Source organism: Solanum pennellii, chromosome 9, assembly GCF_001406875.1.
Source record: "Solanum pennellii chromosome 9, SPENNV200".
Classification (NCBI taxonomy): domain Eukaryota; kingdom Viridiplantae; phylum Streptophyta; class Magnoliopsida; order Solanales; family Solanaceae; genus Solanum; species Solanum pennellii.
In genome coordinates this window covers 76,609,029-76,621,132 of record NC_028645.1, presented here as the reverse complement: position 1 = coordinate 76,621,132, position 12,104 = coordinate 76,609,029, and the positions used below count along the sequence as shown (strand labels likewise).

At 28.7% G+C, this 12,104-nt stretch overlaps 1 protein-coding gene across 1 annotated transcript; it reads left to right on the top strand.

Moving 5' to 3' along the window:
• Positions 1-5,585: 5,585 nt before the first annotated feature.
• On the top strand, positions 5,586-8,861 carry LOC107029638 (long-chain-alcohol oxidase FAO2-like). The gene is made up of 3 exons (XM_015231071.2): positions 5,586-5,840; positions 6,511-6,783; positions 7,015-8,861. The coding sequence occupies exons 1-3, from the start codon at positions 5,652-5,654 to the stop codon at positions 8,746-8,748; spliced, it is 2,196 nt and encodes a 731-aa protein (XP_015086557.1). The 5' UTR covers positions 5,586-5,651; the 3' UTR covers positions 8,749-8,861.
• The last annotated feature ends 3,243 nt before the right edge of the window (positions 8,862-12,104 follow it).

Sequence of the window (12,104 nt, the reverse complement as noted above, 5' to 3'; positions counted from 1 at the left end):
AAGTACATTAAAGTGTGATATGTCAAATTTTCAAATTCTTAAATTAAATTTTATAATTCTTACTCTATTATTTTTATCTAAAATTTCTCAAATTATTATTTATAAAATTATGTCAATTTTTTCTAATGATGGTCCCAGTGAAAGAATGTTATTCAACAAATTGATAAAATTTCACTTAAAAGATAAAACTAACAATTGAAAAACGTTATATTCAAAGAATTGATTATAAAAGTATTAAGTATTAATTTTATAACTAAAAAAAATTGTTCTCTTCATTTTCTTAAAGAAATATTTTATTTTTAAGTTTGTAAGCAGTTGCAAATGGAAAAATTAAAAAATATTTTCGACACCAAATACACTCATAACTCTGACATTTCTAGAATTATATGATGGGCAGAACTTAGAAAACTTTAATGAAAATAAATGCAAATAGTATGAGTTTGCCGTAATTTTGGCCTATTGGTGACTTAGTTCCTTCTAGTACTTTTGCTGGAATTTAATTTAACGTTGATTACTTATAGTTAGTGTGTGTTTCGGGGACCTGAATTTAAGCGATATATTTTAAATTTTGAGATTTATAGTATAGAATGACTATATTTATAGAGTTATTAAAGTTCAATAGTTATAAATATGTTATTTAATAAAAATAACTACACTTTATGTCATGTTATAGCTGAATGTTTGTATTATTTTTTTAAATATTATTATTATTATTATTTACACAATGCACTAAATAAGCTATGATATATTACTATAACTCTCAAGTATCAACCTTTTATTATGTTCCTAAATAACTGAAATTTTCATTATTAAATTACCAACTAATAATTACATATTGTATGCAAATATGATTGATTTACATAATACAATAAGTTGTATTTATATTCCTGAATACAATATATTCAGTAAAATACTAATTATAAAGGTATTCATAAAATTCTGAATATAAAAATTTATTCATGCCTTTTTCTCATTGTATTTTTGCATATGTTTTTTATTTATTTATTTATTTATACACTAATACAGTTGTAATTACAATAACTAAATAAGAAAATTGTATTACTTGTACAATTAACATACGAATACTTTGAATTCAAATTGGCGTTTCTATTTATAAAACTTAAAGTATTAATATATCAAGGATACCAGTATTTATAAAATTTAAATTTATTAATATATATCAAACAAGGTAAAGTAGTAATTTTAGCATATGAATACAACAATTTGAAAAATGAATACACTATTGTTAACCAAAAAAATGAATACACCAATCTACTGTAATATGAATACACTGTTGTTAAATAAGAAAATGGAAAAAAATAGAATGTATATATATCGAAATGTGTAAGTATTCGACTATATAAAAATTGAAAAAGCCAACAAATCGTCGATCTATTTTTCGTGAAGTTTTCTATAATACTTAAAGTTTGATGTTAACTTAGATATCTATTTATAAAAATTATAGTATTGATGTCTCCAACTATACTTGTATTGCCTAATCAAATTGGATAAATTACTTATGTATCCATATATACTTGTATTCAAAAATAACCATTTTATTAATATCTATGTATATAAGCATTATACTATATACAAATTTGACAAACAACAAAATTCTCTCTCTACACTCTCTGCTAACAACGATAACGTAACGGCTCCACTAAACTACGTGTATTCCCTATGCTCCATCTCATAGATCTTCGGGGATCTCTCATCTGTGCTCCGAGGCAAGGAAATGGATCCAGCATTAAAAGTGACACTCTTCGCAGGGATATATGCAATTTCGTCATGGAAAGAAAAGTATAAAAGCAATATAATTTTCATAAAAGAAACAATTTCAATCAAAACCCTATAAAAATAGATGAAAATAGATATATAAATAATTTTTCATAAAAAAACGAGGAGGAAAATCAGTTAGAAAATAAGTTATAATGAATTTAAATCACAAAAATCACTTCTGAAATCATACAAGAAGATCTTGAATTGAAAGGAATTTAGGGGGAAAAATTCAGAAAATATGCAATATAGTGATATTGATAAAAGAAAAGGTATTGATGCATAATTAATTATGAGTATAATAATAACTTTCCTATTTAATATTTATTTATATTAAATAAATATAAAAATTAATTATTAATATATAATTAACTTTGCTATTTACTATATAGTTATATTCATATAACATAAAAAAAATTAAATTATAGCTATTTTATTTAAATGTATATTGATGTTTGCTATATTCTATAGTTTTTTCAAAATAAAATTTGTAACGTAAATTAAAACAGATGATGTATTGTATTAAATCGAGAAGTGGACGGCATATGTTTACACATGAATTAATGACCTCACTAATGGTTGACTAATCATATTTCACAGCAATATTGTTTAACGTTGAAGACTTATAGTATGTTAGGATCTCGTAAATTTATTTAAATTTATTTGATATATTTTAAATTTTGAGATTTAAATAAATTTATTTTTATCGTAAAAATAAGTCTATCTTTGATCATAAACTTTTTATATATCTTTTGAATTATCAATTATTATGATGACTTATAACACTTTACATAATATACAAATATATAAATTTCATGAGAAAATTCTCGATCAAACTTAAATTATTCAACTCTCAAAAATAAAATATATAACATAAATTGTGACAAATATGTTATATCAAATCGAGAAACGGATGGCATCTGTTTACACATGAATTTATGACCTCACTAATGGTTGAATAATCATATTTCACATCAATATTGTTTATATGATACGAGGGAGTGTTCATTGGGTTTGTGGTGGAGTGATACATAGTCATTCATTCTTAATCAACTATTTCTTGTTTGAGTCATTTTAAATATGGAGCTTTGGGAGAATGTTATCTCTAATGTGGGACTTCTCAGCTCGCCTTTGTTAAAGAGAGTTTTATAGACTTTCCAACATAATTTTAAATTTAGTTTGTCAGAAGAAACTTTTTGAATTTTTCTGCGTGATTCAAATTTAGTGGGACTCCAATGTAAATGTAAATATCAAAAATTAAGTTGAAACAAAAAAAAAGTATACAATGGAATAGTATTCATCATTTGATTTGAACTGATCTTTCAATTAAAAGTTAAATCAATTTAATGCAATTTTAAATTTCTAAAATTAAATCTAATCGCACAAATAAAAATTAGCAGTTAGTTTTTTCTGAATTAATTTATTTTTTTATATAAATATATGATTAGATAATGATAGATTGATAGTAAAACAATGGCCGGCCTAAAACAATACATACATGAACCAATTATTTTATAAATAAAAGCATTATGAATCAATAATTTTTTCTTTACTATCACAAGATAAATGTATCTGAATTTCTCTATTTCACTAACATCTACAAATTAAAAATACAACACATAGAAAGGTCAACCCTTTAAAATCAAAGGAACGAGCCATTGAAAAAATAGATGATATCTGAACAAAAGAAAGTTTAAATTTAAAAAATACACCACATACCACATATTCACAATTATAGACTCTAGGTTGAGGCTTTGGGTTTGGAACAAAAAAGGCATAAAATACTTTTGAAGAATTGAGAATGGTATAAAATTATCATTCATTCATCTATTGGCTTCAAAATGTCCTTATCCACCTATTGGCTTTAAAATATATTTGTCACCCACCTTTACTTTCATAATTTACCACTTATTTAATTATTTTAAATTAAACTCTTTAAATATATTTTTAAGATAATTGACGTTCAACTATTGGTTATAATTTAATTTATTAATATAATTTTATAAATATTTATGATCTGTTTTAAAACCTTTAATATATTATTTTGAAAAAAGTTACCTATGAAGTAACATCACATAATTGAGACGTAAGAATAATTAAGATGAACGTAGTCAGACTTTTAAGTTTATCGATAATTTTTATTTAGACACTTGAATGTATGATAATTTATTTCTATAGATATTTTCGCCTCAAATATTTAAAAACACTCAATTAGCAGTAGCTTTTCCGTTGTTGCATTAAAAATGTGACGGATTTATTAATTTGCAGGGGTTTAATTAGTAATGGGTAGGTAGTGGATTGATTTATAAATTATACTAATAAGTTAAATTATAACAAATAGTTGAGCGCCATGTATTTAAAAATAATATTTAAATAGTTTAAATATAAAACAGTTAAATAAGTGGTCAATTTTGAACCAAAAGATGGATGACAAGGGTATTTTGGACTCAATAAATGGGTGAAAAGGATATTTTGAAGCAAATAGGTGGATGGAAGATAATTTTATATCATTTTCAATACTTTAAGAGTATTTTATGCCCTATAAAAAAATGTTTTAATAATGTTACGATTCATGTGAAATCAGCAGATTAAAAAAGTAAATTAATGATCAAAAGGTATAAGTATTTACAATTATTTACACGAAAGACTAATATCTTGTGTATATATAAAATAAGTGGTAAATCAATGTATGATAATTTATCGGAATGGTTTGATTTTCTTTTTTCTTTTTTTAGTACAATCAAAATCACACCAATCAAATTAGTATCCATTTTTAATCAGTTTTTAATTTGATTACATCTTTAAATGCAATGATTTGATGCGAATAAATATTTTCATAGATAATGCAAAATTATAAAATTTGATGTTGTTATGTAGTTCAAAATAGTAGCGTTAATATTTAGAGCTTATTTGGATGGGATTAAAAATTGGTAAAATTGATTTAAAATTTAGATTTTGACTTATTTTAAGTTAAAAATAACTTATTTTTAAAGTTAGGTGAGGATACTTTTTTTTTCCAACTTAAAAGTCATTTTGTGTTGACCAAATATATTACTTTCTTGCTCTTAATTCTTTTATTATTATTATTATTATTATTATTATATTATTATTATTATTATTATTATTATTGTTATTATCATTATTATACTTATTTTTCAAACACATCAACAACTTTTTCTTCAACTGCATCACTTTTATCTAAACACATAACTATTTATTTTAAAAATAAATCTCAACACTTTCAAAAGTACTTTTTAAAAGTTACTTTTTTTAAGTCAATCCAAATAAACTCTTAATGAAATTGTCTGTTTTAGAGAATAAGTACAATAACTCAAAATATTATACGAAATTATTTATTTCACACAATTATGATTCCTAAAAATATTTAATATTAAAATGATAAAATTAGTTTTCTACGGTATACCATATAACTAGTCTGTAAAATAGACATAAAGACTAATAAATTTAGCATCAAGATTGTATACTCTTCAAAGTCATATTATGATTGATGTAAAGTACACGTTCAAACATATGTACAATAAACTAGTTTAAAGAAAAAATAGAAGGAGCACACTTAAGATTAGCTGGTTAGAGAAAAAATTATCTTAAAATAATTTCACTGTAATAATACTAAAATCTCGAATAACCTATTTTATAATTTTATTTCAATTAAATATGAAATAAACTCAAACTAAAATTAATCCCAATATTAGTAGGAAAGGGATTCCCAAGCCTATTAGGATTTGATATATCAAAACCTACCACAATTGTAATATGTACTATATATATAAATACTCATTTTTAGCCTCTGACATTATAGCATGACATTATAGCATAACTCAAAAAACAAGAAAGCTGAGGTATTACTAACAAATATGGTGAAGGAAACAGAATGTCATTCTTCATTAAAAGGAGGAAGAATTAACAGTAGCTATACACATGGCTTCTCTTCTTCTCAAATTCAAACTATTTCTTCCTTTTGTGAAACTCTTGTGCCACCTTGTAATAACAATGATAATTCATTCTTTGCTTCTTCTGGGGCTCACCCTCCATCCCCTAATGAGGTAAATTTCGTTGTTTCTTGAAAAGAAACTTTTTTTTGCAAAAAAGATTGTGTTTTTATTGTGATGTGGTGGTGTTTTTGTGATAAAGCATGGTTCTTTGTAACTATCTTCTAGATTCTGAAAAGGGCACTCTTTTTTGCTAACAAGATTGTTTTTTTTAAGTGTGATGTGATGGTCTTTTTGTGATAGAGAATTGGTCTTTGTAACTATCTGCTATTATTGGTTTGAGGGTGTTTTATTTTGTCACCTGTCTTTTTAACCTTTTCGTTTTTTGCAGTTTAGTGATTCTTGAAAAGACCCTTTTTTGCTAACAAGATTCTTCATTTAACTTGTTTTTTTTGTATGAGTGTTAAAGCATTGTTTATTTTTTTTGTGATTTTCCACTATTGGTAATAAAGCATTGGTCTTTGCTATACTCATACTATAGATTTTGAGGGTATTTTTTCCTGTCCCTTTTTTTTTTTGCAGTTGACTGATTCTTGAAAAGACCCTTTTTGGCAAACAAGATTCTTATTTTAATATGATGGGCTTTTTGTGTTAAAGCATTGTTCTTTATAATATTCCAATATTGGTTATCAAGCATTGGTCTTTGCTATCTGCTAGTATTGGTTTTGAGGTTTTCTTTTTGGTTCTCTGTGTTGATATTTTGTTTTGATTGGTTGGTGAATAGGTTGCAGAGCTACTGGTGAAGAGGAGCAAGCCTGAGGCATTGTTGATAATAAGGATAGTTGTGTTTTTGTTAACAACAAGATTAGGGAGTCTTCTGCTTTGTGGTAGAGTCTGTTTGGATAAAAGATGGCCTTTTGTTCACAACTTTTCTGAATTAGCCTTAAAGGATAGAGAAGCTCTTCTACAAAGATGGTCCAGAGAAACTTTTCTCATTCCACTAAGGATTACCTTCTTGATGATCAAAATTATCTGTTTCTTCATCTTCTTCTCTTGGGTAATGTTCCTATCTTGTCCTACTTGACCATTTATCTATTATATAAGTTTTATCTTCAAGTATTTCTGGGAGTTGTCAGGTCATGCCCATCATACTCTTTTTTTTTTGAAAAATACAGTACTAGTGATAAGCCTCAATTATTAGACTCGTTCGTGTTTATGAATCATCATTGATAACATATTGGAATTTGGAACTAACCTTGACTGTGGAAACTTGGTGTTTGCGGTGCAGACTGATGAAAATTGCAAGAATCCTACATGGGAAGCCATTGGATATCATCTTCCAGAGACAACAGAGGCTCTATATGAAAACAAGAAAGAAAGACCACTTGAAAGGGGGATTGTGGAAACCGTAAATGAGAGTGATGAAACTCTGAAAGAATCTTTATCTAAGAAAGATGTAGTTATAACTGAGGATACAAAAGACAACATCTTTAAGATTAAATGTGATGTTTTGATTGTTGGTTCTGGATGTGGTGGAGGTGTTGCAGCTGGAATCCTTGCGAAATCAGGTTACAAAGTCGTCGTGCTAGAAAAAGGACATTACTTTGTGCCTGAAGATTATTCTGGTCTTGAAGGACCTTCTTTGAGTGAGTTATATGAGACAGGTGCAATGCTTAGTAGTCTTGATGGAAAGGTAATGATTATGGCTGGAACAACAGTTGGCGGTGGATCAGCCGTAAACTGGTCCGCTTCTATTAAAACACCAAATGATGTTCTTAAAGACTGGTCTGTGAATCACAAGATTTCATGGTTTGGAACTTCTGAATATCAGTCTGCTATGGATGCAGTATGCAAACGGATTGGTGTAACGGAGAATTGTTCTGAGGAAGGACTTCAGAATCAAGTAATACGAAAAGGGTGTGAAAATCTCGGTTTGAAAGTTGAGAAAATACCAAGAAATTCTTCAGAGAATCATTATTGTGGTTCTTGTGGTTATGGTTGTAAAACAGGAGACAAGAAAGGGACTGATTCCACTTGGCTTGTCGATGCTGTTAATGCAGGCGCAGTTATTTTGACTGGATGTACTGCAGAAAGGTTCATACTGGAAGATGGTAAAATGAGAAAAACATGTCTTGGAGTAATTGCTACAACTGAAAGCAAGAAGATCACTAGGAAGCTACATATCAAAGCTCGTGCCACGATTTCTTCCTGTGGAGCTCTCTTCACACCTCCTTTGCTGCTTTCCAGTGGATTGCAGAACAAGAACATTGGTACAAACCTCCATCTCCACCCCGTTCTTTTGGCGTGGGGATACTTCCCCGAATCCATGTCTGAAATCAAAGGCAAAAATTACGAGGGAGGAATAATGACATCCCTTCATAAGATGGTACCTGAAGAAACCAATGCACAGGCCATAATAGAAGCTACAGCTGTGGGTCCTGCTTCTTTCGCCAGTTTGTTTCCATGGACTTCTGGTCAGGATATGAAGGAACAGATGACAAAGTACTCGCGAACAGTAACTCTGTTAGCATTGGTAAAAGATCAAGGTCGAGGAGAAGTAAAGAAAGCAGGGAGGATAAAATACAGCTTGGATAGAATAGACAAAGAGAATATCAAAGCTGGATTAAGAAGGGCACTGAGGATACTGATTGCAGCAGGAGCAGTTGAAGTGGGAACATATCGAAGCGATGGACAGAAAATCAAATGTAAAGACATAAAGAATGAAGAGTTCGAAGAGTTTGTTGATACAGTTGAAGCTCCTGAAGGGCCAATTTCTAAAGAAGAAAACTGGACAGTTTATGCCTCTGCACATCAAATGGGAAGCTGTCGAATGGGATCGAGCAAGGAGGATGGCGCAGTAGATGAAAACGGAGAATGTTGGGAGGCGAAAGGCTTATATGTATGTGATGGAAGTGTGCTTCCTACTGCAGTTGGTGTCAATCCCATGATCACTATACAGTCTACTGCTTATTGCATTGCAAAGAGAATAGCAGAGTCATTACATAATGAAAAGCTAGTTTAAGACATGTAATGTAATGAAATAAATGTGCATTTCTCACTTAGTTTTGTAATCTCAGCTCGAAAATAAAAGATGTCATTTCCATTTCAATCAATAACAGCAGTATTTTCGTTCAATAATAGTGCGCCACTATTCACCTACATGCAAATTCAACCACTGACTAGCAAACATATGAAACTCGTAAAGCAATTAACAAAGACAGATCAAATAGAATAGATGGATCGATAACAAATCGATTTGTACAACTTAGAACGAAAAATACATTTTAAGAGTTAACACCACATTCTTAGAATTGAAAATTTTAACCACTCATAATTCAATTACAAAGCAAATATGTTAAAAAATAAAGAGAATTTCTTTAGACAAATATATTCTTCATTAAAATATAAGATCGATAACTCTTTTACACTGCCGCAATCAGCGCATTTCGTACTTGGTATGTCCTTCCAAACTAGCTCCGGATTGGATTTTGTGGCTTCTATTCAGATTTTAAAGTTTTATTATATCGGTTTTCGCGTTCAAGCTCTTTCATTTTTATTATATACATGAAAAAAAGAGCAACTTTCACATATAGTAAAACAAAAGTAGCTATTTCGCTATACATATATACAAAAGAAGCTGGATATTTCACTATATATATATATACAAAAAAAGCTGACTATTTCGCTATACATATATACAAAAAAGTAATTGTATAATCTGTTTCGGTATACATATACAAAAGAATTAATTATATAATTTGTGTTTGTATAAAGCGAAAAACAGCGAAAGACACAAGAAACTTGCAGGAGAAGACCATGTTTCCTATTAGTTTGTTTGTTTCCATAGTTTTTTTTTCTTCATAATTTCATATCGTTTCTCAATTCGTATTTAAACCAATATGTATGCTATTAATATTTGTATTTATTAAAATCTCATGTTGCATAGTTTATGAATCTTATATTTGTTCTTAATTTATATTCATTCCAAAGGTATACCAACTAGTTATGAATTTTATTTAAAAATGATTACAACAAATATTCATTTATTGTTTTTCAGTTTTATTTTCACTTTTCCATCATATTATTTTTGTATTTTATTTATCATTATAAAAAATACAATATAATAACTAGAATGTATACAAATAAAAAATAATATACCTATTGGAATGAATACGACTTAGGAAAGGAAACAGAATATGAAGAGAAAAATAAATACACAATGAAAAAAATATATAAATACAAATATGTTTATTAAATAACAATAGATTCATTTGACATACGTATTGGAATGAATACGAACTAATAAATAAATACGAGTTTCATTATACAAAATAAAACATGAAAACTAGAATGAATACAAATACAAATGACATACATATAAATAACGGAAAAGGGTCTAAGATACCTTTAGAGTATTGGAAATGGTACAAAATTATCCTCCATCCACCTATTGGCTCCAAAATACCCTTCTCACCCACCTATTGGGTCCAAAATACCCTTGTCATCCACCTTTTGGTTCAAAATTGACCACTTATTTAACGGTTTTATATTTAAACTATTTAAATATTTTTTAAAATACGTGGCGCTCAACTATTTGTTATAATTTAACTTATTAATATAATTTATAAATCAATCCACTACCCACCCATTACTAATTAAATCCCTCTAAATTAATGAACATGTCACATTATTAATGCAAGCTACTACCAATTGAGTGTTTTTTAAAAATTATATAGAAGTAAATTATCATACATTCAAGGGGCTAAATAAAAATCACCGATAAACTTAAAACTCTGACTATGTTCATCTTAATTATTCTTACGTCTCAATTATGTGATGTTACTTCATAGGGTACTTTTTTTTAAAAATAATATATTAAAGGTTTTAAAACAAATCATAAATATTTATAAAATTATATTTTAAAAAAAGTGTATGAATTAATTCGGGATGTACTACTTCGTTACCTTTAATCATAAATTTCTAATTCAATTTTGAAAGAAAGTGTCCTCCTAAATAAGCGGCTCTTTTTTTGAAGCTGGGAAACATGCATGACTCAGCAGCGCTGCGAGAAGGTAATTTTGTTGCTAAAGCTTGTAACATTTGGATTTTTTTTTACTTCCATTTCACAAGGATAAGCTTTTAAAGATCTTTCATTTTTAGCTAGAGTTCTTTTTTTAAATTTTTTTTTGGGGTAAATAAAACAATTTTATTTAGACCAAATTAGCTCATTACAAAACGAAACAGTGCTGACCAACTGTTTCTCTATGTATAAAATAACCAGAAGAAAATTGAAAATTATTTGGACTCCTTTTACATATCCTATCAAAATAGTAATATATTGACTCTACTGTTCATAGTTCCCTTTTCAAACTTGGTTATCAGGTTCTTGTTGTTGTCTGTCACACCAACGATTTTGTGTCATATCTATCAGCATGGGTTGCCGTGTCTTCTAATCTCTCCTCGTGTATGTATGCATAAAGTTATTTCTCTACATATTCTTTCCATCTTATAACTATTGTTTTGGAATCTGATCAAGTTGCGCTCTCTCCATATAACAGCTATCACCAAACCAAACAAGCAGCTGATATAACAACCCACTCTACTTCATCCTGCCAAGTACCATTAGTTCTCTGAATGCTCACCCATAGTAGTATCTTACGCCATAGGCTTTGTGTAACAGTGCATTCGAAGAATAAGTGGTCTCTTGTTTTATCAGCAGATTGACAGAATACACATGTAGGAAATTTATGCCGAACTTCTGTAATCTGTCAACTGTAGCAAGCCTTCTTTAGTAGAGCCAACCATAGAGAGAATTTATGTTGTGGATGGATACTAGGATGCCCTGTTAGGCATAAAAACATACATCATTTTTATCAAGAACTTGTTAACTGTAGTCTGTTTCTCAGATCACCTAGGATTGTAGGAGTAATATCCTAGGTGCAGGCGCCAAGTAGTCATATTACCAATGTAATAGCTAATATGATTCCTTGAACCACAAACAACCATTATGCATTTCTGAATATCAAACAAAAGTAGCTTGGGAAGCAGCAAAAACCTTCAACCTTATGGTTTTATGAAGTTCTTTCATCAACGGCAAAGTCTTTGCTGCCTGAGAAACTATCCAAACCCCACTTCAAATATGCCTCAATTTTCACTGTCCCCGGGATGCAAAAGCTGTAATCTTTTTCACTCTATGTGCAAATTGGAAGCTTTAATATAAGGGTTCACTGTAGATTTATTCTTATGTTATTATATATAAAACATATTTTTTTTCTTTGGTTTGGATAAGAGCCTTACATTTGAGTTTAACTAATATTTGATAAATTCCTATGTATTTGCAGGACTTTGGAAGGCGGGGGTAGGGGGGTTGGTTTGGGG

Bases quoted from the DNA above. Each gene is read 5' to 3' on its own strand.
- LOC107029638 (XM_015231071.2), top strand. From the start codon at position 5,652: ATGGTGAAGGAAACAGAATGTCATTCTTCATTAAAAGGAGGAAGAATT. The intron at 5,841-6,510 runs GTAAATTTCGTT...GTTGGTGAATAG, and splicing joins ACCCTCCATCCCCTAATGAG to GTTGCAGAGCTACTGGTGAA. The intron at 6,784-7,014 runs GTAATGTTCCTA...TTTGCGGTGCAG, and splicing joins TCTTCATCTTCTTCTCTTGG to ACTGATGAAAATTGCAAGAA.